Source organism: Perna viridis, chromosome 10 (assembly GCF_037379345.1).
Source record: "Perna viridis isolate PV_CMFRI_1.1 ecotype Kerala chromosome 10, ASM3737934v1, whole genome shotgun sequence".
Lineage (NCBI taxonomy): Eukaryota > Metazoa > Mollusca > Bivalvia > Mytilida > Mytilidae > Perna > Perna viridis.
In genome coordinates, this window is record NC_142454.1 from 18,505,122 (window position 1) to 18,532,522 (window position 27,401).

A 27,401-nucleotide genomic window follows, 5' to 3' on the forward strand; every position below is an offset into this window, starting at 1 on the left:
TTCGAAAGCATTTGCCAATGATAAACTTGTTTTAACAGAGTATTATATGGCCCTTAATCATTGTATACATGTGTAAGTATACACTTCATTTCCTTTAAGCATTGAGAAGAGTTGGGGTTATATGATACATGGATTGATGGACATTGTATACATGTGTAAGTATACACTCCATTTCCTTTAAGAACAGAAAAGAGTTGGGGTTATGTGATACATGGATTGATGGACATTGTATACATGTGTAAGTATACACTTCATTTCCTTTAAGAGAAGAGTTGGGGTTATATGATACATGGATTGGTGGACATTGTATACATGTGTAAGTATACACTTCATTTCCTTTAAGAGAAGAGTTGGGGTTATATGATACATTGATTGATGGACATTCAAATCAACACATAACTTTTACTTGAAAGGGAAAGGGAGACAACTACTAAATTCATTAATTTTTAATTTTTGATGACTACAATCAAAATCTCATCAACAAGCAGTGTTTTACACATGAAATCACATATAACACTCTTTATAACTAAAAGCCACAAAGACAAATTGTTATAAGCACATGTATGTATTAAATACAAATCTTTAGGTCTCACTAACCACTTCCGGGTCAAATGGCCACCCCCCTATGTAGTACCATAAACACACTGAACCTAGACATATGCATTGTAAGTGCATTATTTGTGTGTATTATGATTAAAAGTAGTCGAAATAAAGCTGAGAATGTGTACTTTAAAATCATATATGTAATTAACTACAAAAGTGTATGAATATTGTTTACATGTGTGAGTAATTTGCCTCCATGCTGTCAGTTAGCAAAACAGGTAAAAATGTGGATTTTCAGTATTATTTATTCAAGTAAATTTTGTGAAGAATTTCTACAATCATCGTACCATTAGCATAATGATTTTGGAAGCCTTACTTTCCAAGCTTCCAACGGTATGCAACTTTAAGATATCATTTGTCCTGGGAATTCACTGTGAGACTTTGAAAATTACTTTTTTAACATGTAAAGTAATGGAAACGTTAGAAGTGGTTAGTGAGACCTAAGCATAACATAACATCTACAAACCTATCTAAGAATTTATTTAATAAATGATAAAATAAGAAACAAATGTCAAATCTGGTGTTTAAAAATACTAGTATCCTAAAGTTCCAATGTTCTAAGAAGGGACACAACTCCAGAACAGCAAAGGTAACAATTAAACCTGATACATATCTTATGGTCCATAGCATTGTGTTAAGTTTTTTTTCAATATCAAATGGGAATCAAAATAGTAAAGAAATACTGAACATGAGGACTACCTGTCTAGGGTGAGCATAAAAAAAAAGTTCCATAAGTCAACACATAACAAACATCATGATTCCATATTTTAAAAATAATACATGTATATGACCTTTTAAAGGTTGATGGATGATGCGAATAAATGATTATGATCAAATCATGAAGCAACAGTTATAAACCTAAATGGTTTTGAATGCTGATTGTGAACACTAAAAATGAGTCATTTTTTGTCAAATGTCTTATGATATGTGCATCTGTCTCCATACTGATTTTTGTCAATAAATTCTTAATACAGCTTTTATACAAACTATAAAATCAATAAATAAAAAAATTACATAAAACAGCTAAAATTAAGCCTATTCATAAGGAAAATAAGACTTACAAAATCTTTAAACAATATACAAAATCATTTCTACACCCAACAACCAAATAATCATTGAAAACAACAGGTGATGAAAATACTTCACCAGGAAATTTAAAATGTTGAATGATCTCCCCTGATGATGACTTCACAATAAACAAATCACCTTGTGTAGATGCAAGTGTGACATAGCTGTTGTCTATGTTATCATTTAGATGTAAAGTGCTTTGTTGACAACAACTTTCATTTTCATTATTTGTAGTCTGCAAGCAGCTGGAGCTACAGTATTTTTTATAATTAGTCTTGCAGCATTGCTTTGTTCTCACTTTTAAATCCAATGCTTTTAGACAGTATTTATTGGACAAAGAGAAACCAAATGCAGAAGAGTACACAACTGATTCTACTTTCAGTTTCCATATGAGATCACCCAATGTATTGAGGCAGTACATGTGACAGTCATGTGATCCTATAAATATCTTTTTATCTACATAGCTTGGTGATGAAAATATTGGTCCCTTTGTTGTGAATGTCCACATCTGAAATTCAAAGAAGTGAAATTTTAAATGCTCAGTAAAATAAAGGAGTTTTCACTTATACCCATATCAAGCACAAGGTTATAATCACAATAATGTTTACATTAAGACTGCATACAGAATTTTAAAAGATACTTTAAGGAGGTAGACCTAGGATAAGGGAGTCATTACTCTTGAAATCAGTGATATGTCTGTATCATATTCAATTTCAATAAAGCCTTTCAAGCTTTCCTTTGAATCAGCATGAGATCAGTCCATGTTACTTTGATGCTTACATGAGATCGATGTAAAAAGTCGAATACAAATGTTCCAATGATTTGTAAGAGTTATGTCCCTTACCCTAGGTCTACCTCCTTAAATCCAATTGTTTTTTTAATCCTGTTCCCTAATTCGATGAAATATTTTGCATGGGTTGCTTGTTTGATTTCAGGAATTACATTGAGTATCATGAGGATATTGAATAATATTTTAAAATCATGATTTACCGACCTATACACTAACTAGAGACATTGTGAGTAGCCTATTAATAAGATACCAACATACCACTTGGAATCTGAATATCTATGACCAGAAGTTTGATTATCTCCCCTTGCAACACTCTCCCTCAATTACATCTAAATGTACTCCTCAACATTAATATTTTTTTCAATTTCTATGTTACAGTTCATAATTAATTTCCATTACAAGGTGACTGGCCTATCAAAAGGGGAGACAAATGGGGACACAACATAGCAGTTAAAGGTTATTACCTGTTGTCCATGAAAACTGAGTAGATAAACACTGCCATCTACACATCCTACACAGGTCCCTATTGCAGTGATGGCTGGTGAAGAAAATACTGGTTTACCGCAGTCATACTTCCAAATAAGGATACCAGATTCCTGAAAAAGAATGTATCAAATCAGATAATTACCAGTATACTGCTCAGGAGGGTGATAATTACACATGAAAGTTCACATCAAGATTTTACATGTATATTTTAATGACAGAGTGATCAAATACACTTAAATGCAGACCTATACACTAGGTTTAAAAGACAGATGCATGGCCAAACACAGTCATGACAATTTGAATTGACACTTCTTTCAATAAAAAACATGTATGTTTCTGCTTTACATTATACTGAATCACCAAATAACTCCTGTGTGATCTTTCAAGGACACACCACAATAATGATTTTCTAATTGGAGAGCTATTTCAATGATTCTGAAGCTTACCTAAATTTGAAATGAAAGTAGTATCAGTTCAGTTTGAATTGCCATAATCCATTCATCTCAATATGGTGCTTGTTAAAATAGCTACTATGTGTATATATTACATGTACATGTATATATTACTTGCAACCATGTATAAGGATGTAAAATAGTACTTACTCCATTTACTGCTAAAACTATGCCGCCTAAGGTGGCACAAACAATCAAGTGAGGTTCCAGGGATACACAGGGTGATGCAAAGATACTCCCACAATTAATTTTGCTACACCATATTACTTCCTGTTTCTTAAATAACAAAAAATAAATACAACTAATTTAGGGTATCAAACATTTATTATCATAATACATGTATCAACAAGCAACTAGTAGCCAAAAAAACAAAAAAATGTTTAAATGCAAAATTCCCATAACCCTTTTAAATTTTTCGAATCAAAACAGTGACACAATACGATCAACTACATCAGGTGACTATAATAAATTATTAATTGTATGAAATTTGAACAAAATCCATTGAGCATATTGTGTAGCATGTACAAATTCAACAAAGTCCCATAACTCCTGTAAAATTTGTCAAATCAAAACAGCAGTGCAATATGATCAACAACAAATGGTGACTAATAATAATCCTACAAAAGTTGAAAAAAAATCCATGAAGCAGTTTCAGAGGAGTTACATTCACAAGTGTGACTGGACACCTGTATTTCTATGTCCCCTTCCAAATAGTGATGGGGACAATTATTACAATTATTAAATCACAAATCAAATACATATTCTCTTTACTTATCAGCAGTTTCATTGCTTTGCCATTGTTCTTTCTGTCTGATATCTTTTTTTTTATGTAAACCTACTGTTAAGTTACTGACAATATCAGCAATAACAATGAAAATGTTACATCTAATTAACTATGATATTGCCAATGATCACAGCAGTGTCAGGTTTGAACATCTCATCAGAATATAGCATCTTGCCCTATCAAGCTTATGGTAATATTTTCTGTCTCAACTTCAAAAGTGCTTATCTGCAACAGTCTTTTTCAGATGTTATCTGGTTTGCATTCTAAATGTATGACCTTGAAAATTGTATATAGAATAATTCATTGAATCCCAATATTTTTAGAACAGAATTGGGTATGTAAGTATTGTCACGTGACTCTGTGGTTTCATGAGAATAGGTCCTCGTTTACCATCCAAATGCAAGGGAATTCTTCATTAACAGATCATTGGGTTCAATATTAAAAGAAAATATCTTTTTTTGAGAAAAAATACTGACAAAAAATGACAAATACCTAGCTTTAAAAGATTAAAATGTTAAGAAAGGCATAAAATACAGTCGAACTTCACTCGCTCGAACTCGGATGGCTCGAACACCTGGGATTTCTCGAACACAATTCAAAGTACCAAAATTTTCTCCTATATAATCAATATAAATAACCTTGGATTTCTCGAATGCTCGAACTGACTAGTCGGTCCGTTTGGTAATAAATCTTAGAGAATAACCCTCACTCACTCGAACTCGTCAGCAATTTTGTCAGCTTGGGTAATAACAGGTGTGAAAAACTGAAACCCTATCATTAATCAGTGTCATTTTAGTTAATTACAGGTAAAATTTAAGTAATCACTAATTAGGTAGTTTTGATCTTTAACATAACACTGACTGAAGTTCGAGAATGTTCCGAAGTCGGTATGATAAAAGCATGAAAGAAAATTGGATGAAAACAAATTATTGACCAAGGAACTTGAACTCTGAACGTTTTTAAAAGCAAACACAGCATTTTTAATGTCCAAAAATCAACATAATCTTCCGAGAGTGAACAAAAAAGATCTACAAACTAACAAAACTTTGTAGGAAGTAGGCAATTTCTAACGAGAAAGTCGAACTCGGACTGGCACCGAAAAAAAATCCGGAAATATACGAACTTCAATTTCTTGAACTCCCAATAACTCAAACACATTTCACTGGTCCCTTGGCGTTCGAGCAACCGAGGTTTGACTTTATAAGATTTTGCATTGTTATGCAGCGTTTTGATTTCTCGGAAGTAAACAATCAAGTGCAGATTGTTCTTCGGATTTCAATACGTTCTACCACAAAAACTCAGCAAGACAACTGAAACTATATCAAAACTTACAAACCCTATAGAAAGAAAATGGGATTCATTTGATAAAAGCCTGACCCTATGTGTATTCACTCAACTCTAAGAAAAGAAAATACACCAACTTAAAACAGGTCAGACAGAAATGACCTGGTTACCGTAAAATACATGTGGGTAAGCAGGAAGTAGAAGTGTGACAGACCTGAAATACCATCCCACGATATGGGACTCCATACTGCAGCTGTGTACCAAATATCTTGAGGCTGTGATTTATAGTAGCTGTGAAAAATTTTAGGAAATGTTTTCCCTGCTCACCCAACATTTACCATTCTATAAGCAGTTTTGCACAAGTGTAACCCAGCCAAAAAAAATTGTCATACCTGAATATTTACAGCATGTAAATGCTGATCATGTGATCCAAATATAACCAATGATGTAACAGGATCTACCAAAGGTGAACTTTTGACCTCTCCCCCAGTTTCATATGTCCACCAGATGTCACCAGTGTAGCTGTTCAGTGCATAAATTTTGTAATCATAACAACCTTAAAAAGAATAAGAAAGAATTCTAACCTGAACCATCCACATGAAACTAGTCTAAAATGTGAAAAATATCTGTGATAAGAAAGTGCAATGTTGTGTAGTGGTACATCTACAGAAGTGGGAAGATGAACAACCTAAACTGAAGTTTGTACTAAACATGTATTCCACATGAGAATCATATAAAGAGCAACATATGATTGACATATGTATTAAGTGAAATATGATTATCATACTTTACTTTCTTACATGACTTACATATTATTATGATTTTCACCAACTTATGATAACCCTATGTTTGCAAGCCAATATCTATGTTATATGTTATTCATGACCACACACCCCCTTAAATATTCTGAATTATATTATACAGGAGTGTCTTCATATAACTTTTCTTATCTGTTTTAGTAATGTTTTTTGAATCAGCTCAAGTCATCAACATCAAATATGTGGTGTTACCCATCAAGTTACAATTTGTATGAAATCAACATAATTTTTAAATTTTAAACTATTTTATGAAGTTGTTGATTTCTGGCATAATTACGATTGGATTCTTTTTGTAACTCAACTTTCATAAAAAAACGTAAATTTTCAATCCTCTTACATATCCTGTGGCTTACTACAGGGATATGTCTAATATCCAGGTTAAGCTGACCAATCATATTGCAGGAATACATGCTATAATTCACTCCAACATAATTATCATGTGTATTTATCATATAATTATCATAGTATGTGTTGGATAAACTTGAACACTGACTTGCCATCAATATTTACATCTTTGCAGAAGTTACCCTATAATATGGAAAATTACCTTTTAAAACCCCTTAAAATAGATTTTAACAGGTATAATTGACAAAATACAAAAAGCAGGAATGTGTCTTTCTTCAAATGGGTGATTAATCATACATTACCCTGTGCTTTCAAGGTGTTAATAGGGATATCATTTGTATGTATCTAACAGTTTTATGCAGTTTGTGTATATATTTCTGCTGAGAAATAGTTTTTTTTAAGACAGAGGGCAGATTAACTAGGTCAAACCTTACCCACTACTATGTAATTGCCACACATTGTCATAGATGCTGATGATTCTATCCTGCCACCAAGAAATGTCTCCCATAGTAACTGACCTGTGCCTAGTAATATAGCTGAAAACCGATGAGAATGAGAACCTATGAAAACTACCATTTTGCCATCACTGAAAAGGAAAAAGATAATATGAAGTAATAAAGGACAATGCTTCAAACAAAAATTAGTATATAAGAAGATAAGCAAATTTTAAAGACAGAGAAGAGAAAAGTCAAATGAAAGCCAATCATCCAATCTAAAATTTTCTAATTGTGAATTATTTTCATAAAAATCAGATTGTGAGTTATAAAATTGTCAAACCCCTATTTGGGTTATTTATCGCCATAGGATTGACAAACAGAGGTACATTTTGAATGCCATAAAAGGTTTATCAGAACAGACAGGCATACGAAAATACTACAACAAAAGGGAAACTATACGAGAAACTCCCATGCTTCAAGTGTACTAACATCATGGTGTACATTTAAGTTGTATTATATCCCCTTGTAGTAATCTGACACCAGTTACTTTGATGCTTTACCTTCCTATATAATTTCATTAAAATCCATTAAATGATGTAGGAATAATCAAAATTGTGAAGACAGGAAAACAAAAGAAAGGACAGACAGGCTGAAATGGTATTTTTATATAACCCCAAAACTTTAAAATGTGTGATTGCTAATAACTTACCTAAGGGAAGCTATCAAGGGTGAAGCATCGACACATTTCCCAGTATCATGCTTCCATAACTCTCCCAGGACAAAGTTACATTTGACAGAGCATGTGACTTTTGTATAAGGTACAACATCAACTTCATTATTTGAATTTTCAATGGTTAATTTTCTGGTCTGCTCAAAATGCATACAAGGAATACAACTTTCATAAAATTTGAAGTCATATATGGTACCTCCCTCTAGCACTGACCAATCAGAACATTTGTTACATCTAGAGATAGACCTAAGGTTACATGAAATTTTAGCTGATGAGCTTAAGGTCATATCATCCTTAATTTCTATGTCACTAGACTTAAAATCAGGAGTCGGTTTGTCACTTTCAGTAAATTTTCTTTTCCTTTTAAAATTAAAGATTTTACTCTCTACGTCCTCACTAGCATCAATTTTCTTAATATCCACAGTTTCAGTAGAATGATTATCAAGTCTTTTGTTTCCATCTATATTATATAGCTCTGCTTTCCGTTGCTGAAGTTCAAGCCACAGTTTTTCAAAAATTTCTCTGTATGGCTTGTGGAGAATAAAATCCAGTAACCAAGGCAACTGTAATTGTAAGTCAGATTGAATTCTACTGGCTAATTGTAATGCTCTTATAGAATCCCCACCACTTTGTATAAAAAGGTTATCAGGACCTACAACTCCATTGCACAATTGTTCCTGAAAGTAAACAGGTAATCAAAATGAAACAATTCATAATCAAACTAAATTCTACTAATCATTTCACAGTTCGTGAACTAAATCTACTAATCATTTTGCAGTTCGTGAACTAAATTCTACTACTCATTTCACAGTTCCTGAACTAAATTCTACTCATTTCACAGTTTGTGAACTAAAGTCTACTAATCATTTCACAGTTTGTGAACTTAATTCTACTACTCATTTCACAGTTACTGAACTAAATTCTACTACTCATTTCACAGTTACTGAACTAAATTCTATTAATCATTTCACAGTTCCTGAACTAAATTCTACTCATTTCACAGTTTGTGAACTAAATTCTACTCATTTCACAGTTCCTGAACTAAATTCTACTCATTTCACAGTTCCTGAACTAAATTCTACTAATCATTTCACAGTTCCTGAACTAAATTCTACTCCTGATTTCACAGTTCCTGAACTAAATTCTACTAATCATTTCACCTTTCTTCCACTAAATTCTGTTACATGTGCTAACACTCATTTCACAGTTTCTAAAGCCCTAGCGCAACAGATCTCCCAGTTTCCAACACTTACAACAAAATGTAAATTGTTGTTCTCTTGATTTGTACAATTGACAGACAATTTGTTTAGATAATTTGGCATTTAATACTCTGGTAAGTTAAGATATTTTGAGTGTTATGCGTGTACAATTTGTATTTAATTATATTACTTTCCTCTGCAGGGTTTCATTAACTTTTTGCAATGCAGGTACCTTTGGTTTTGTACTTTTTATCATTTTCTTTTATAAACATATATGAAAAATTCAGGAGGTACCTTTCAGTAGCATATAAGGGTAAAAGTACCTGGTACCACCTCTTGATGAAAGGCATGCATAGGTAGATGAACTATCTATGCCATGTAGATAGTAGGTTTTAATGGTTATCACATAAATGCCTGAATAATATTAGACAAATAATGCATAGCTCTGTGGTGAAAGCTGCCAATCTGGATGCATACATGCATACTAGTAATGTTGAGTGTTTTTTTTTTAAATGTATCTTAGGAACATGTTAAGTATAGAAATATGAAACAGTCATACCTTCCATTTACACAGCAAATATTCTTCAAGATTAAAATTTGGTAAGTTGTATTCAGAAGTCTTGTTCTGTCTTCTTTTTTCAAAAATATTCCAAAGTACATCTACATCACATTTACCTAGAAAGGTGAAAGGTGAGAGGTTTTCAAAAATAAACTGATTAACATCCTGTTGATCTCCTATCAGTAATTAAAACAAGCTACTATATGAGTGCTATTGTTTGTGGGGTTCCAATTTTTGTGGATTTCATGGGTAAGGCACACCAAGAAATTTGATTCTCAACAAAAATGATTATTTATTTCAAATTATATGACAGGATCATCAAAGCCATGAATGCAAGAATCCATGAACTTATGCTTAACCATGAAAATTGATACCCACGAATATAAGTACTTTCACAGTAATAAAAAATGACAAAAACATCAACGATAGAGACTCTTTTTTAAAGAAAGGTCTTTAGTTTTTTCTTAATTTTTAATTAAGACAAAAAATAGCTGTTCAAGTTAGCAAAGATTTTACTCTCTTCTATTTCCTTTTTAAAAATCCAAAGATATTTAGAAGAAAAACATCAGTATTTAATTTTTTTTTTTTTTGAGAAGCCTCTACATGTTAGGGCCATCTACTATATTGCTGAACATGTAACTTACCATGTTTAGTCATTGGTAGGTTCTCTACAAACACAATATCATCTGGCCAGTAATGGGAGGGGAGATAACTCTGTATGTATAGATTTAGATTGTTGCACATATCATTCCCAGCATCATCAGTTAAACCATTGCTGAACTCTGACCTTGGTACAACGAATGCTGCCAACAAGCTATCTCTGAATAATACTTTAACACTCTTGACATAATTTACTGTAGTGACTATCTGTTAAAATAAAAGTGCATTGTAGTTACATTCCTCCATACATAATATCAATGTACTAAACTTAAGCCCTCATTTATCAACCGAAGTAAAAGCACTTACTTTAGTCCATTTTAGGTTTTAGAATTATTATGTGTTTCAGTAAGTTTACAAATTGCTAGGAGGAGTACAACTCTGGTATAAACTCATGTTAATGCATGCTCAGCATATTTTCTCAAAATCAACTGATCACATTGCAATAAAAAATGTACACACTATTTCTGAATTTACAGTGATGAATCGAAAATTGAGCATCTTCACCACTACAGCATCCACCCTTTAAAGACTTATTATAATACTGAAAACTGCCCCTGATCTTAATGGCATCTCAAAATACTGACTATGATTAAAAAACCAGTGTTGATTTACCATATGACTGTTATCAATTCACTTCTAAACAAACACTAAGATAATAATTCATTTTGATTAGATACCTGTTCAATTTCAGTCATATCAATTCTCTTGCCATGTCTTTTAACTTGATTGTCTTTTCTCCCAACATATATTATCCTCCCATCAGTGTGTACTGATACAATATCTCCCGTTGACCTCTGAACTGGATGGTTTTCAGGATACTGCTTCTCATCATTCAGGTAGCAGACTCTTGTAGAACTCTCTGAATAAAAAAAAACATTTTTTCTCAAAAATCTATAACAGGAAAAGTATCTATTGAAACTGGTAAGATAAGTAAATGAGAGTAAATGTAGATGCAGCACCAACAAATAGTCCTGCATCAGAAACTGAGGGTCCCAGACTTCAAACTTGTGCTAATTGGAACCCCTATAGAAAGCCTGCGTAAAACACTAAGTTGCTGTGACACACAGATGGAGACAAAACTGACAGACAGATGTCGACAAGGGTAAAACAGTTTACCCAAACATCATGAGCAGGGGTATAAAAATCTTTGATTTGGTCTTAAAAAGCAACACTATAAAGGGAACAATAACATATCTTCACCTTTAAAGAGCTATCTTTTGGAATTAAATGTTTTCTTAAATTGTGAAACAAGGCACTATATAGGGAGCATTAACATATCTTCACCTATGAAGAGATATCCATTGCCATTGGTGATAATTTGACCATCTTCATCCTTAACAATAAAAACAGTACCAGTAATTGGTTCACCCAGAGGTACATCTGTATCCATCTCACTGTAACACACAAACATTAGCCATATACAGCTTTAGAGGTAACTGGAATAGAACTACTTTTCAAATATTTTTTAAAATATTGGTTTTTTGCTTTGGCAAAATTAAACTCATAAAGAGAGTTGTAACATGACACACCATTCCCTTTTTTTTGTATGTTTAAAATCTTATAATTCTGAAAAATATCAGAAAACAATGAAAATATAAAGAAAGTCATTTTTCGTGGAAATATTGCTATACAAATTTAATAAAATCCCTGGAAGTGTTTTTGAGTTATCTCCTGATATTTGAATGTGAGGGGGATAAAACCAATGGCTGGACAGCAGTATAGTGGTGCATGTTAAAATCTGTTAATTTCTAGTCTCTATCCTTTGAACTCTTAAGAAATATTTGTCAAATGCATTTTATACTCTAAGTTTTGGTCATATAGAATCTTGCAGTGCATCCAGTGTCAAATGATACTTCTACATTTGAGATATTTATATTTTTTTTAAATTGAAAGTGTGAGGAGTGATCTGCACTTTAAATTTTATTTTTAACAACCAAGAGTGTCCAATAAAGTTTTACTCAAATTGGTGTAAGGTTCTTTTTCTCTAATGACTTTTTATCTTTGTGTGTATCTTATTATTTTGCATTTTTAAAAACATTGTGCTCCAGCATGTGTGTGTAACATCATTGAGCAAAACGACTTGTGCTAATTACATCACAATTGAGTTTGAACAAGTCATCTTCTGAGAACAAGAAATTCTCTAGTGAGTATGACTCCTTTGTTAAAGGTCATGATGTGTGGAAAATTTAGAAGAAATTAGAGAAAATAAGATATATACCATACCTTATATCTCTCTCTGTGACTTCATAAATTGAAGACCAGCAAGAAACTTCTGTTATGCCATACAAATTAAAAAACTTGGTTTGGTTTCTTGGAGCTCTCCTTTGTTGAAGGTGTTGAAGGGATGGAAATTTCTCACCTCCAAGCCCAAGAACTCTCAGTGAAGTGTTATCACCAAGAAGATTTCTTTGTAAATCAATAGCATCAAATCTTTCCAGCAAGGTTGGTGTACACTAGAATAAAAAGGATAAATTTTCTGAGACAAAAATAATGACATTGCTAAATATGCCCTTTATGTTCTACTTTAGAAAGATTATATTGCTTGCAATTTGTGAAAAGCATGCACGTGCTTTAGTGTGTAAATATTTTGTGCACTAACCATCATTGTCTAATTATTTTAGATGTTTTTCAATCTTTACTGTTCAAATGTATTACTATCTTGTTGACTATGTTCTTAGTATCAGAAAACTACCAAATTAGAAGTAATTAGAGAGCAGAAAGTACTTCAATAAACTAAGAATGATAAAAATGTCAGGACCCGTGTCACCGTCATATTTTTTGGCCAGTACGTAAATATCATCAATGTATGCACAAACACTAAGCAAGTAAAAACACTACAGTGTAGGCTAGATAAAAATTACCTATATATACATGCACTTTTTATAATTTATGTACTATATGGTACAATACCATGTACTGCTGAAATAAGCTGAGTTACAGATTACACAAAGTAAGTATTGTAAAGGTGTTAATTTTCTCAGATTCTGTCAAATAAACATATTCGCAGGTATCAATTTTCGCAATTTCAAAAAATGATTAGTACTATGTAGTGTTAACAATGTCATTTTGTGGGTACAATTTTTCAAGGTTTTCTGTCCACTGCGAAAATAGTGAAAATTAGTACACTGTGAAAATTAATATCTTTACAGTACCCATAAGTGTGACAGACAAAACCAAGTGGCTTAAAACCTGCTTTCATTGTTGATGATGCAGGAATAAATGTAATATTCTATGGAAAATTATTTGACCAAATTGTCTTAAGAATATAGTCAACGTCAGTTTAAGCCTATATTTGATTGATTCACATTTTTCCTCAGTCATTCTATTATCAAGGCAGAGTTGTCTTTCTTTTTATTGGTTACATATTTCTCAGGTTATAATAACCGAACATCAGTACTATGATTGATGTGCCCAAACAAAAAGAATTTTATAGTTCCTTACGAGAAATTCCATTGTAATTCCTTCATTTTTGTTGCCAAGTGCCAATTGTTGACAAAGTACTGATAGTTGTATTTCTCAATTTCTGGGATGACAAAAGTGTAATTTCTCCAGAGTTTGAAATTTAACACTTATTTTGAAGGAAAGATAACCTTCAAAAGAATTTTGACAAAACATTAGGTGGTAAATCATTGTTTTGGTCAAATAACCAACGTCTGAAAATCTTCTTGGTAACAAAGTCATGGCAGATTTGAAAATGTAAACATTGTCATTTCATTTGATTTCTGATTTGAACAATACACATTTGATGGAGAAGTTGTTTTTGTGATATAAATGAGCAAGTCATTCAACTCAATTTAGTAATTTGTAGTAGGTGTCAATAACATTGTAGACCAATTTTTAATTCAAATTTGAACGTTATGTTTTGTATGTGACGCCAAGTATATTTTTTTTACATGTAAAATTGACATCAAATCTTATTTAAGACTTCTTATTTCATCTAAAATACGGATAAAACATATAATTTAGAAAGATTACCTGCATTACACTGACATTATATTTCATAAGAACCTGCATTAAACACTTTGGTCTAATTTTGATTTCATTAGATGTGATTAATAAACAGGCTCCAATACTCAATGTCATAAATAATTCCACAATACTTGGGTCAAATGTCAGAGGTGAGGACAGTAATACAGTATCACCTTCAGTAATGCCTAAGATCTTCCTAAAAAATAAAGCAAGAAAAACTTAATGTAATTTACTACAATTAGAGAAAACAATCCATAAACTTTTCTTAATAAAATGTAGTTTAAAGATCTACTACCAGCAATAAGTTTCAAACAAATATATTTCCCAAATACACATACCATATAAACTTAAAATCTAATATTTAAACTGTATTAACCAGAAATACTGTGATCAAGCTCACAAAGAGAAAACAAGTATTAAGTACAGGTCCACCTTAGTTTTAAAAAAAGTGATAAGTCAACAAATTTGGTCAAATTTCTGAACAACGCAAAATTTAATTTAAGGTAATGAAATTAGTCAAAACTGTTTCGTTGATATATAATAAAAAAAATTTCCTGCCATTTTTTTTTTCACTACAGACCTCTATATATCCAGTCATCTTTTTTCACACTTACCAAAATTCTTCCATTACACTTATTGACTCTCACACACATTTGATGCATCTTTACTACTAAGAAAGTTGACAAAAATACAGACTAACCAACCTCTGTCTGATTCTTAGGTGGACCTGTACAACAGAATACCTATACATGCCTCTGGTCAAGTACATTGTCAACAATACATCTGTGTGGTACTTTAACTATCTTAGGTTTCCCAGTTGTTCCTGATGTAGTTATGGTATACGCCAAGGATGTCCTTTCTCTCCAGACTTCTTGTCTTCTGTATATTTTGATAAGCACTACATCCAAGTTTGACAGTTCATTACAGAGTACCTGTTTCATTTTGTACTGGGACAACAATACTCCACAGGTCTAAAAGAAAAAACATGATCTAATTAATAAGTGTTTTCCCTTCACAGGAATTAAACTGCCAATATCTTTTATTCTGCTGCTTGGATGTTAAACCCCAACAATCAATAAATCAATCTTTTATTCTGATACTCTAAACTACTCATAGTGTTTATCAAACACCTAAATCAACCTTAACCACAGAAAATGAACAGCTGAGCTAGAACAAGATATGCCAATCCCCAATTGGCATTAAAAATCCCATAGTTGTAACAACAATCTGAAAATAAAGAAAAAAATAAATAAAAAAGCACAAAAAGGAGTTTTCTTCAATCAAGACCATTAAGACAGGATTCTAGAGTTATAATATTTTTTGTGAGTGGACAGTGCACATAGGTATTTTACCACAATATGTCTGCTATAAACTAACATGTAAAGAAATAACACTATGAAGTATGAAATGTTTATCGAAAGAAATTCAACAAACTGTTAGTTATCTTCTCTGTAATTTCAGACTCTTTTGATAACAATTTCATATTTCATAGTATTATTTCTATACATACCGGTATATGTCTATACTTACACCAACTTATTTTTGTGAGCCATCTTTTTTTGCTTATTTTGCAAGCAAGAAAAAAATCCTGAAACAAGTTCCCAGAATAAGTACCTTTATTTGGAAACAGATATAAAATGGGATGTAAGCCACAAAAAAAATAAATAAAAGTAGTGAAATTGAATAGTATCCTGAAACAAGATAACATGTATCCACAAAATCAAGTTGGTTTAAAGTAAGGAAATTTGAGCTTTAGAACATAAAGTATTTCTTACCTCAAGTTTTGTAGATTGTATTAGTAATAAGGAAATATTCTGTTGGTCAAGTACACACTTAACATGTCCAAAACCACTGGCAGGGATATTCAGGAAGGCGTTTCCACTCTTCAAAATCCTGTAATACAATTTACATGTACATCAGCATTTTATCTAACAATACTGTAAAACCTTGTTTTGTGCCAAGCAATATTTTTGCAGCAGATTATATGTAAAATTTCCTTACACTTTTGATTAGTATTAAAATAAAATGTCCATGAATTATCATCAGTTTGAAAGCACCTTACATACATGTAAATAACAGGATTTGTGTGAAAATCAATCTTAACCAAGTATTCATGTTCATCCAAGTTTCCAGGAAATTAAGGGGACAAAGCAGTAATACCAGACAGGTGGACAGACTAGTCTAAATATTTAAGGATGCAAGGGGTATTTAATGATACCCACAGATGTGACAAACAGTTAAATAGCTCAGTATTTTTTTGCCAATACTGAACCAACAGACCAACAAGAAAGAAACTCCATAAACCTTGATTTTAAGGGGTATAAGTTAATAATTACTCTCACTAGTTGGTGTATAAAAAGTCTCAACAGTTTTTCATCAGTGGATACTACAGTGTAGATTCTCCACTTTTTGAACTTACCTCTACTCAAGAACTTCCATCATAACATTTTTATAAAGCAAAACCATGGTGAATTTAAATTTAGCTTACCCAATAAGGAAAGCTGGCATATACTGATTTGGATCAATACACAATCCTACAGTATCTGGTGCTGTCACATGTGGTCCAATGATTGCTGAAATCTGAAACAGATATCATATCCTAGCTTTAATTTAATCATATATAAAAATGACCTATAAAATTCCAATTACACTAGCTTGTTTTTCATATATTTTTATATATCACTACCATTTTGGAACATTTCAGTTTCTTGTTTTTAGATCTTGCACACTACAAATGTAGTTCTAGAAATAATTGTTAAGTAAACATGAATACATTGCATTTTGATATGTTGCTAAATGAAAAATACAAACATGACTGGAAATAATGTATGTATTATCAATCTCACAAAAAAAAACAAAATTAGACTCTGATTGTATAAAAACCCTTACTATACATGTATTGAAATTGAAATTTCCAACCTCAGGTAACATTATGTTGGCATATGTCAATGCACAGCTACAAATGGAATAGGTAGCATTTATTTTCATGAATATTGGTACCACTATGAAAGACCTTTTCACCAATTTAGCCATGAAATGTTTTACCCAATGAACTCAAAAATTGTAACCAATGTCATGCCAATAAGTTATTTCAAATAATCATATATTTTAGCTTTCATACATGTGATAAAGTCATTCCTTCAAAACTGGAGATTTGTCATTTTTCAGCTGGAGATTTGGTTTGAAAACTAAAGGTTTTTTATCAGCGTTTTTTTTTTTCGCGGCGTAAGAAATCTGATTTGGATAATTGTATATCTATCTAACAGGAGAATGTATTATTCCATGCAATGCCACAGATCATTACATACCATATTTGAAACAGACATCATCTGATGATATGTGAGAGCGACAGGTCCTTTATTTCCATCGTAAATTACAGCTGTCCTGTCCTCCCATTTGTTAATATCGGATACAAGGTCATACAAGGTCAAACTACCAGATACCTACAATTTCATACAAGTACAAATATATACAGCAAATATTTATAAAAGAAATACAAAGCAGAACAATTGTGTATTTGGTACAGTATGTGTAACTTTGGATCAAAGTTATTGATTGATTGATTGATTGATTGATTGTTGGGGTTTCATGCCCAAGCAGCAATATTTCAGCTATATTCAGGTGATGTGAGGTAAATTTTGTTTTCCAACATACCAGAAGCATAAAATATGTTCAATGTCTTTTTTATTGATCTACATAACTACAGTAAAATTATAATTATTAACAAGATACCTCTTTTTTGCTTTTCCTAGTTAAAAAAAAAACCAAAACACTTATACAAATAAAAATTCCTAAACTGCAACAGATAGACAAGTTAAGATATTCCTCAACACAGTCAATGTTGATCATATTGTTCTAGCTGCAAAATGTTATAATTACAAGCTTTCAGTGAAATGGCTCAAACTGGCAAAGGCATTCTGCTGCCGAATAAATCAAACCTACAACCCATTCTAAACTTTCAAATTCAGTGGGGAAGTTTGATTCTACTTCGGTTGGAAACTCTACGGGCAGAATGCCTAATGCCGTAATATCAAATAGTAAAAGTAAGTCCAATATTAAGGTTAAAAGATTGGAAAAGCATCCATGGTTAGTGCAATAATATGGGTTTAAGCATAATAAGCAATAAGTCAAGTTGCCTTTAAAGAATTATTGATCTTTCTTACAATCTTTTCTGGTTTTGGTCAAACCAGTATTTCAGTTTCAACAAAAAATATTATTTTGTTGGAAACTGCATATGAAGTCTAGCAGTGACCAAGAATTCACGTTTCTACAAAGTTTCCCCATACCACAAAATTGATCCCCTGAAATCCACAGTATCAGGAGTATTACTCAAGTTGAATTCCTGAACATGAATTCAAACAGACCTAGACAGAAAGTATGAGGCATGCTATGACTGGGAAAAAGTATCTTAGTACTACTGCTCAGTAGGTATATCCTTGTTTTATGTATTTATTAGACCAAGTGTGGTATACTACTTCTTACTGATGTTGCAAACAAATTATCAAGTGGCTGTGATTTTGTAGTTCCCGAGAAAAATGTAACAATTTGAAACAATATTTGATTAAAACAGACAGAAAGGTAAAACAGTATACCTTCCTTTTCTTTCAGAGTCAGGTATATCACATAAAATGTATCATAATAGTAGCAATAAGTCTTAATGATACAACTACAGTAACTGCAAAATAAAATTCCCACTAAATATTTAAGTAGCTCTCCAGATAAGAATCATGCAAAATGTGATTCATGGGTAAAAAGTCGACATATTTTTATTTTTGATATTGTATTTGAAATGTCATAGTAAACAGAAATTAACATCTGGTTTTTCATATAACCCGTGCTCTTAGGAGATAAAAATTATATAGAATGCACTGTAGATTTCAAAATTAAGGGAGTTAACTCTGTAAATGACACTCTGATACAATAGAATCTATTAGATTTTCAATGTTGATTATCTCCTAAGAGCAGGCAGATTCAAATAAGTAATTACACATTTTAAAATACAGACCCATAAATCAACTTAATATCAAAAATAAAAATATGTAGCCTTTTTTGAGATATATCACATTTACAGAATTTGCATGATTCTTACAAGGACTACTACTTAAACCAAATAATGTCACATAATGAAATCAGACCTTCAAAATGTGATTAGATAGGCAGTACATCTATAAGCATATTATTGTACTGAATAGGTATTTTAAGATGTTTTTGTATACATGTAAATCAACAGTCCAATCCAACCAATTCATGTATTGAAAATTACTTTTATTCTTAAAATAGGACTTCAATAGAATAATTATCAGGGTAAATTGATGTGAGAAATTAGTTTAAAGCCTTCAAAGCCTACCTGAAGTTTACCATCATGTACTAAGATTGATTCTATATAGACATGGTCACTAATTTCACTGCTTATTTAGTCCACTGTAGTAACTTTCACACTTGATTCTTCAAGTTAAAGGTTAGCAATCAATAGCCAACTGGAGGTAATAATACCAGGTATATTGACTACACAACAGCATTAAAGCAAGCATCAACCAGACCTAAACCTTATTGGAGGGATGCTTGTACTACTGTTGGAGTCAAGTCACTCACAGTTGCTTGCTTTTCTATTTCCTATATAGCAGCTTAATAGTGAAATATACAAAAAGTCAACGAAAACTGGACAAGCATGAACCCTCATAACCCTGCCTAGGTCTGCGACAGTCTAGTCCTGACATTGCTGAGCCTGAATCTCTTATCAGTTTAAAATCTAATACGTAGTTAAAGGAGACCTTACATTAACTTTAAATTTGCTAATTTTTTCTTACATGTACATTGTATATTCTTTGAATTTAGGATTAACTTTTAAAGCAATGAACTTAAAATTTTAAAACACTGTTATACATAATTTGATTGGCATTAAAATTTTTCAAAAGTAAAGTTTGACATGAAAAGTAACTTCCCAACAACAGAAATCTCCTTGCCAAAGTTTCCTTGGTCTGAATTTCACTTGCCAAAAATTACAGGAAATTAAAATTCTAGGGATCAGTCCCATTTTGTCAACTATTTCATTGTCTAAAAATTTTGAAGATAAAAAAAAGTTAACGCATAAAAAGACTACTAATGGCATGGATGGATGCAAAGTGATGACATACAGTCATCATGACCTATGGTTCAGGGCATACCGTAGACGAGATAAATATACCTATTTAGTGTTCCTTTGTTCTGTTCCGGTATTGTGGAAGATCATCAATGACTGGCACGCACGCATGCAGAAAGGTAATCTTTATTCCAAGGACAGGAACTCACTTGGAATTGCACGGCAGACTCATATCAGCTATGTATGCGGAGAAACTGGTATTAAGCCAAAGAGTTGGGCAAGACTTACTGCCTCCAACTTAACATGGCATTTGTAATAACACAGTCTTAAACTTGTTTTCACAAAACAGACTGCAGTTATAAATTATATCGGTAAAAAGTTCAGTAACAGGTAACTTGCTTGAAGTTACAGTCTTTGCTTGTATATGGTAAAACAAGCCAATTGAACAGTATTTGTACTATAATAAAAAGGGAATTTCAAACTGGTACTTGTGTAATGTTAACAGAAATGATTTTGTCAATGCCGGAACACGAATTATGCACCACAATGTTTGGTTGTTGCAACCGCGTGAAAATGTACGACTACTTTTACGCAAAAGCAGTACTGTAGTATAAGTGTACAACAGCCTATTATACACACACAAATGTTACTCGAACTGAAGTAGTAATTTTAAGGTCATTTTGGACACAAACATTTTTCATTTTGCCACGATGATCCAAAGCTCTAACAGCCTTTGTACTTTGCTCTTTCGAAAATATAGGAAAAAAGAAGAAACATCAAAACATACATAAAACCTGTACACAGTATGAACAATATTTACATTATATACATGGAAGTTTTAACAGTAGTCTACCACTGCCCAGGATACTGCATGTCAGCAGTTCCCATCCCCCAACCCATTTCTCGACCCCTCATATCATTATGTATATTGTCATTAAACATGCCACCAGAGTGTCGCATATCTGAATCTTCATAGAAACCTTCGCTTCGATCAAATGACCTTCTGAATTGGTTATCACTGCGTCGAGACCATGAATCTCCACCATAAACAATCATTTCATCATTGAATGCTCTATCCATGGCCTGGTTCATTTGATTAAACATATTTGAACTGGGGTTCATGGCAGCTGATCCATATCCTTGGTATCCACTACCAAGTTCTCTCGAATTTTTCCTGGACTGAGTTGAGAACTGATTACGCTTTGAACCTGATTGTTCCACGCCTATATTTTCATCATGACCTGAAATATCTTTCTGCAAGTATCGTGGAGGCTTACACCCACCAAAGCTATTATTATTTGACCTCTGACCACTCATTTGGTTACAAAGCCTATTTTCAAAATGTTGGTCAAATATTTCAGCTCCAGTTTTTTGGCCTTTAATTGGTTTGTTTTGAGTTTCAATACCATACAGCATTGAAAAGCTACTGTTAGCATTTAGTTCTTTTTTCAAATGGTTTGGGTTTTCATTTCTAGTGCTGATAGAAAGCAAACTTGGTTTATCTTTTGAAGTTCCAGAGTCTGCATGTTCACCGCTTGATTTTTTGTTCCTTTTTCTACCTCTAGACCTAGTTCTTCTTTTCTTGTTCCCCAAGCTTTGGTCCTGGTTCATTTCATCTGAATTGAAGATGTGCATCTGATGTTGTCTGGGATTAGGATCTGAGCTACGATTAGGAACTTGTGTCTGATCAAACACAGATAGAAGACTTGGTGGACGAGTTTTATAATTAGGGACAAGGCTTGGAATGGACTTTTTATCAAGATGACTCTGTCCACTTCCTAAATTTTTATTTTCAGATGTTTGTATGTTTATTGGAAATGCTGACAGAATACTCTGTCTCCTTTTATCATCAAGAAGACTCAGCAGAATTAATAGAGGTCGCCAATGTATCAGTGCTCCAGGAGAATTTAACGGGTTAAGGCTGAAATATTTGGGACATGGCCAATCTTGGTCATGGCAGACTTCAACCATTGCCCAGTGACTTGATGTCAACTGGTTTTCCTTCTCAGCATCTTCTTGACTGATGCCAATGCCATTAACTAAATCCATCAATGCATTGAAAGTACCTTGAGGACCAAGAATGGCCAATTTGATTGCACGGAGGGCAGCAATTCTTGTAGGAGTTATATGTTTTTGACTCATTTTGTCAGAATCCTCAACAGATTTGAAAATTTCAGGAATATGTTTTAAATGAGCATGAAAACGGAGATTGTTACATTCAATAAAGCAACCAGGTATAGGACATTTCTCTAGTTTCTGACCTAGAGGGAATTCATCTGGTACTATGTTTTCCATACTTGTACCAGGAGATTGTATTCTTTTGTCCATGAGGGGAACAATAAATTCCAAATCACTTCGATCTTTTAAACTTGAATTTGGTCTCAATGGCAGTTGATTCATACCATCAAAGTTTTCACTTACATTACATGTTCTTGAAGGATTTCTTATTAAAGGGTTATAAAAATTTGACATTTGCTCTTCAGTATTGCAATGCCTCATCATTTTCTCTGGTCTCATATTGTCAAAGTCAAACCCTGTTTGATCATCCATTATACCTCTTAGCCTCAAGTCTGAATTTTCCAATTCCCATCTTCTGTGGTTTTCATCGTCTCTTCTTCTATTCATATTTTCCATTTCCCAATGATGCAGATTTTCCATTTCCACATTACGTTGTATTCTATGCTCTCTATCCATGATTTCAAATTCAAAATCAGGGTGTGGATGCCTATCAAATGAATGACCTCTTCCCCTTTCATCAAACTCCCAACTGGGTACAATGCCATACATGCCTTCCCTTCTCATGCCTATATTTTCCATTTCCCAGTGATGATGCTCTTCATACATTCTTTCCCGTTCCATCATTTCTATTTCCCAATCAAGAAATTCAGGTCTTGGGTCAATATTGCCCAACCGCCATCCAGGGGGACCTCTCATAAGGTCTGCCCATTCATAATCGTGTGGACCCATTTCATGAAACTGGTGATTGTTGTTCCATTTAGACTGATGAAATCTTATGGCGACTTCATCAGTATTGTTCATCAATGGAATAGGGTTTCTCTTTGCCCATTTTTGTCTACGCAACTCTTGTTTTTCTTCTATATACTTTTTCATTTGTATACGTCTTTGTTCCCTCTGCTTAGCAGATCGCCTATTTTTTCTACCATTATTTTTTTTAATTTTTACCTCATTACTAGACTCTTTTCCCTTCTCGCCAGATGTTTTCTCCTGTAAAAGAAAGCTATAAACTAAAAGTCTTCAAAGTCACGATGACAAAAATATTCATAACTAACATTAATGAGCTCCAAAGCTCTTCAGGTTTTGAAATTTGCAGGGCCCACTAGCCAATGACCCCTAAAATTTGATGTGGGCTACAAAAATTTCTTCTGTGATTATAAAAAAATATACATATTGGCTTCCAAAATTAAGCTGTAGGCCAAAATTTGGGGTTAAAACTCTGCTCTTCAGACCACAGCTATGATGAAACTATGATTAACACATGACCAACATCATAGACACATAACAATCTTTTTTTCTGATGTCATAAATGAGTTTTAGCCAACTTTACCGACATCAGAATCATGCTACTAAACAGTCACCATTTGTGCAACACATAGGCTTTGTCTTTTAAAAAGTATGAAGAAACTGGTCCAATTGAGAAAATCCATTTTATCAATGTTTTACAATAAGCTGGTCATTGATGTAGATATTTAAGCCCTTGTATTGCCTGGGGTAAAATGGTGCAAAATAAATGGCCAACCAAAGGGGTGGGTAATGATGAACATGAAGTTGCACACTACCCCCACAGTACAAGCAGTTGATATTGGAGAGCATCCAAAATCACTTACAGCTTAAGCCCTATCTATATAAAGCCATATACCAAAGTTCAAATCAATCCATTCATTGGATAATGAGTTGAGATAATTGCATTAAAATTCAGACAAACAGGTTGATTCCAGTATACGCCACTTGCTGAGTGGTATAACATTAATGAGAATATTATACCTTTTCTGGATTTTTGTTTTTGTCCATCATACTTTGAGTCCTTCTTCTATCTTTCTCCTTTAGATCTATTTTGTTCTTGTCAATGTCAGTCCCTGTTCTCTCTGCTTTCTCCTTCATTCTAATCCTATGTCCCTTTTGACCCATAACCTCCGACCACTTCACCTCTACCTCACAGTCTTTGGTCTCTGTGTTATTTTCTGGTTTTTCTTCTTTGCCTGTAGAATTCTCAGTCTTAGTTTCCAGATTTCCTTCTTTGATTGTAGAATTCTCCATGTTTGTTTCCATTTTTTCTTCATTGCTTGTTGTGTTCTCAGCATTTGCTTCACCTACAGCTTCACTGTCTTCCTTCAATAAAATAGTAAAGGATGGGGTGAACACACTGAAATGTGCATTTGATATTGAAAATGCAGCACATTCAAAATATTCTCTTAGCACAAACCCTATCCATAGGACAGCATCTTAAATATTTAAATATATCTTAAATGTATAGGAACATTATTTCCATTTTGGTTACTTTATTCAGGTCACTTTCTTGAATTTTCACAAGTCTGCTACCCTTAGTTCATCAAAAACTTGATCACATTCAGCCGGTTGTGATAAGCTTATGAGAAATAATGAAAAAAGATATGGTGAACATGTCAAAGACAGCAACCCCATCGGGATGAAAAACGTCAGCTCTGATAGTACACAAAGAGAAAAACATAAAAAACACTCAAGTATGGGTACATTTTTATTAACTGTCACATTATGATACAGCAGGGACTGGGATGGAACTTTTTGAGAAAGGGCCATTTTCAGGTTTTTTCACAGATTTTCAAAAGGAGTACATTTTGTAATAAATTCGCTTGCTCTAATTTCAGGCCTACTATTTTGCAGAAGTTTCAATTTACCATTTAAAATTTTTTTATTTGCCAATTTTAAAGCTTAAATAATACAAAATGTATCTGAATAATATACAGAAAATACATGTACAAGCTGTCATGTCATGATTTAGTCACAAGGAGAGCACAAATTCTACTTTTCACAAAAAAAAGAGAGGACTAGGAGTATTTTTTTTAATTCAAAAATATGAAGCGGAAGCAATGAAAAACGAAATCTTTTATCAGAAGTTGTGATGGTACAGAAGGCTATTTTTATATAAATATTAATTAGTTTGACAAATGTGCTCTATATTTTCTAAATAAAAATGTTTCATAAAATAAGCTTTTTTATAACAATTCTACTTAGTTTTTTTATTTTGCTTTATTTTCTTCTGTAATTTTAGAGCAAAACATGCATTAACAGTGATATACATGTATTCAACTAGTGAATTATGCAACTGTCAAATTTATTTGAAACACTTTAGTTTTTGGGGCTAGTTTTGATAATTTCATTTGAAAGAACCATTTATGAAGAATCTACATGTATATAAGATTTCTTTAATTGGAAGGGCCATTTTCAGTCAGAAAGGACAAATGGCCCATGGCCTATAGATTTCCCAACCCCTGATATAGCTTTGACTATTTAATTGCTTATCAAAACCGGTTTAAGGATTAACAGAAAAGCACATCAACGAAAAGACAATTCTTTGGGAAGATTTTCTATTCAACTTTATAATTAGGACACTTTGATTCAGTCTTCAAGCAATAATAATGTTCCATTCTCCCATAGACTACAGAATACTTTCATACTAAAACCAGCCTTCTGACACCTATGTTCTGTTTTTAGTAACGGCCGCCATATTTTTTTTTCACAGATTAAAAATCCCAACAGTCATTTTGTGTAGGATACCCTAAGGAACATATGTGCCAACTTTCATTGAATTGCGCATAATGATTTTAGAGAAGAAGATTTTCAAAAGCTTATATTTAAAGAAAAATAAGAACAAAAAAAAAAGAGGCTCCCAGGAGTGTGAATCGCATGCCTGGTCAAATTTTGTCTCTCAATGACGATAATTTAACAAGAAGTGATCTAATAATTTTGACTGAAGAAGACTTCGGTAGGACTTATCATAAGGGTCATCACATGGCTTAACAGATAAAAATGAAAATTTGACCTCAGATAGATCTCATCATGCTAAACATTTCACATGATGTCAGAATTTGGCTAAACCTAACGGTTTTAGAGATATAATATGCAAAAAAAATACTGTCTGACCACTATGTTCTATTTTTAGTAACAGCGGCCATGATTTTTTATGGATCAAAAATCTAAACATAACTTTTGTGCAAGATACTCCAAGGAACATTCATACTGAGTTTGATTCCAATTGGTCAAGTAAGGTCAGAGGAGAAGATTTTTGAAAGAAATAACATTAAAAATAGCAAAAAAAAAACACTGAAAGGGGCAATAACTCTTAAATGGCTGGATAGATAAAAATGATAATTTGACCACAGATAGATCTCATCATGCTGAACACTTACATCCCACTTAGAATTTGGCTATACCTAACAGTTTTGGAGATATATGCGAAAATCTATCATCTGACCCCTATGTTCTATTTTTAGTAATGGCGGCCATGTCCGGGTGTTTTTTAACGGATCAAAAATCTAAACACATCTTTTGTGCTAGATATCCTGAGGAACATCTGTGCTAAGTTTCATATAATTCCACACGGTAGTTTCAGAAGAGAAGATTTTTGAAAAATTGTTAATGGACGACGACAACAATGACAATGGAAGCCAAGTGATGGCAATAGCTCACATGGCCTGCGTCCAGGTGAGCTTAAAAACTTCAGAGGTTATAACACCTACATTGGTTGACGAATTGTTTTGAACATTTCATTATGGTAAATAATATATAACATTGCTAGATTATTTCTAACAGTGATGGTTCTTGAGTTAATTGCAAAAAACTGCCTTATGACCCATTTCTTCTATTTTAAGTACCGGCGACCATGTTTTTTCATGGATCACAAATCCCAACAGTCATTTTTTGCACAATACTCTAAGGAACAATCATGCCAAGTTTACATTCTGCTGGTCTAGTAGTTTAAGAGGAAAAGATCTTCGAAAGTTTGTCTACTATGATGACAAGGGACGCAAAGTGATGGCATAAGCTCACTTGGTCAATGGCCAGGTGAGCTAAACAAGAGTCTCCCAGAAGCCTGAATTGCTCACCTGGTTAAATTTTGTCTTTCAATGGCAATAAATCTAAC

At 32.8% G+C, this 27,401-nt stretch overlaps 1 protein-coding gene across 5 annotated transcripts in view; it reads right to left on the reverse strand.

Annotated features, from left to right (window-relative positions):
• Nucleotides 1-431: 431 nt before the first annotated feature.
• Nucleotides 432-27,401, reverse strand: part of LOC148604819 (beta-alanine-activating enzyme-like) — a 31,871-nt gene continuing 4,901 nt past the window's right edge. For 3 of the 5 annotated variants that reach the window (XM_088550223.1, XM_088550221.1, XM_088550220.1), the window contains exons 3-20: nucleotides 24,266-24,610; nucleotides 23,447-23,488; nucleotides 17,493-17,627; nucleotides 16,673-16,764; nucleotides 15,960-16,077; nucleotides 14,938-15,155; nucleotides 14,191-14,380; nucleotides 12,439-12,668; nucleotides 11,500-11,609; nucleotides 10,893-11,074; nucleotides 10,200-10,422; nucleotides 9,556-9,671; nucleotides 7,777-8,474; nucleotides 7,065-7,216; nucleotides 5,860-6,023; nucleotides 3,550-3,675; nucleotides 2,926-3,057; nucleotides 432-2,179 (exon numbers count right to left, since the gene is read on the reverse strand). In XM_088550223.1, coding sequence (XP_088406349.1) covers nucleotides 1,661-2,179; nucleotides 2,926-3,057; nucleotides 3,550-3,675; nucleotides 5,860-6,023; nucleotides 7,065-7,216; nucleotides 7,777-8,474; nucleotides 9,556-9,671; nucleotides 10,200-10,422; nucleotides 10,893-11,074; nucleotides 11,500-11,609; nucleotides 12,439-12,668; nucleotides 14,191-14,380; nucleotides 14,938-15,155; nucleotides 15,960-16,077; nucleotides 16,673-16,764; nucleotides 17,493-17,627; nucleotides 23,447-23,488; nucleotides 24,266-24,610 — 3,792 coding nt within the window. In that variant the 3' untranslated portion in view covers nucleotides 432-1,660. Of the gene's footprint in view, nucleotides 2,180-2,925; nucleotides 3,058-3,549; nucleotides 3,676-5,859; nucleotides 6,024-7,064; nucleotides 7,217-7,776; nucleotides 8,475-9,555; nucleotides 9,672-10,199; nucleotides 10,423-10,892; nucleotides 11,075-11,499; nucleotides 11,610-12,438; nucleotides 12,669-14,190; nucleotides 14,381-14,937; nucleotides 15,156-15,959; nucleotides 16,078-16,672; nucleotides 16,765-17,492; nucleotides 17,628-20,368; nucleotides 21,118-22,818; nucleotides 22,952-23,446; nucleotides 23,489-24,265; nucleotides 24,611-27,401 lie in introns of those variants that run through there. The other 2 variants (XM_088550225.1, XM_088550224.1) reach the window with 2 other exon arrangements.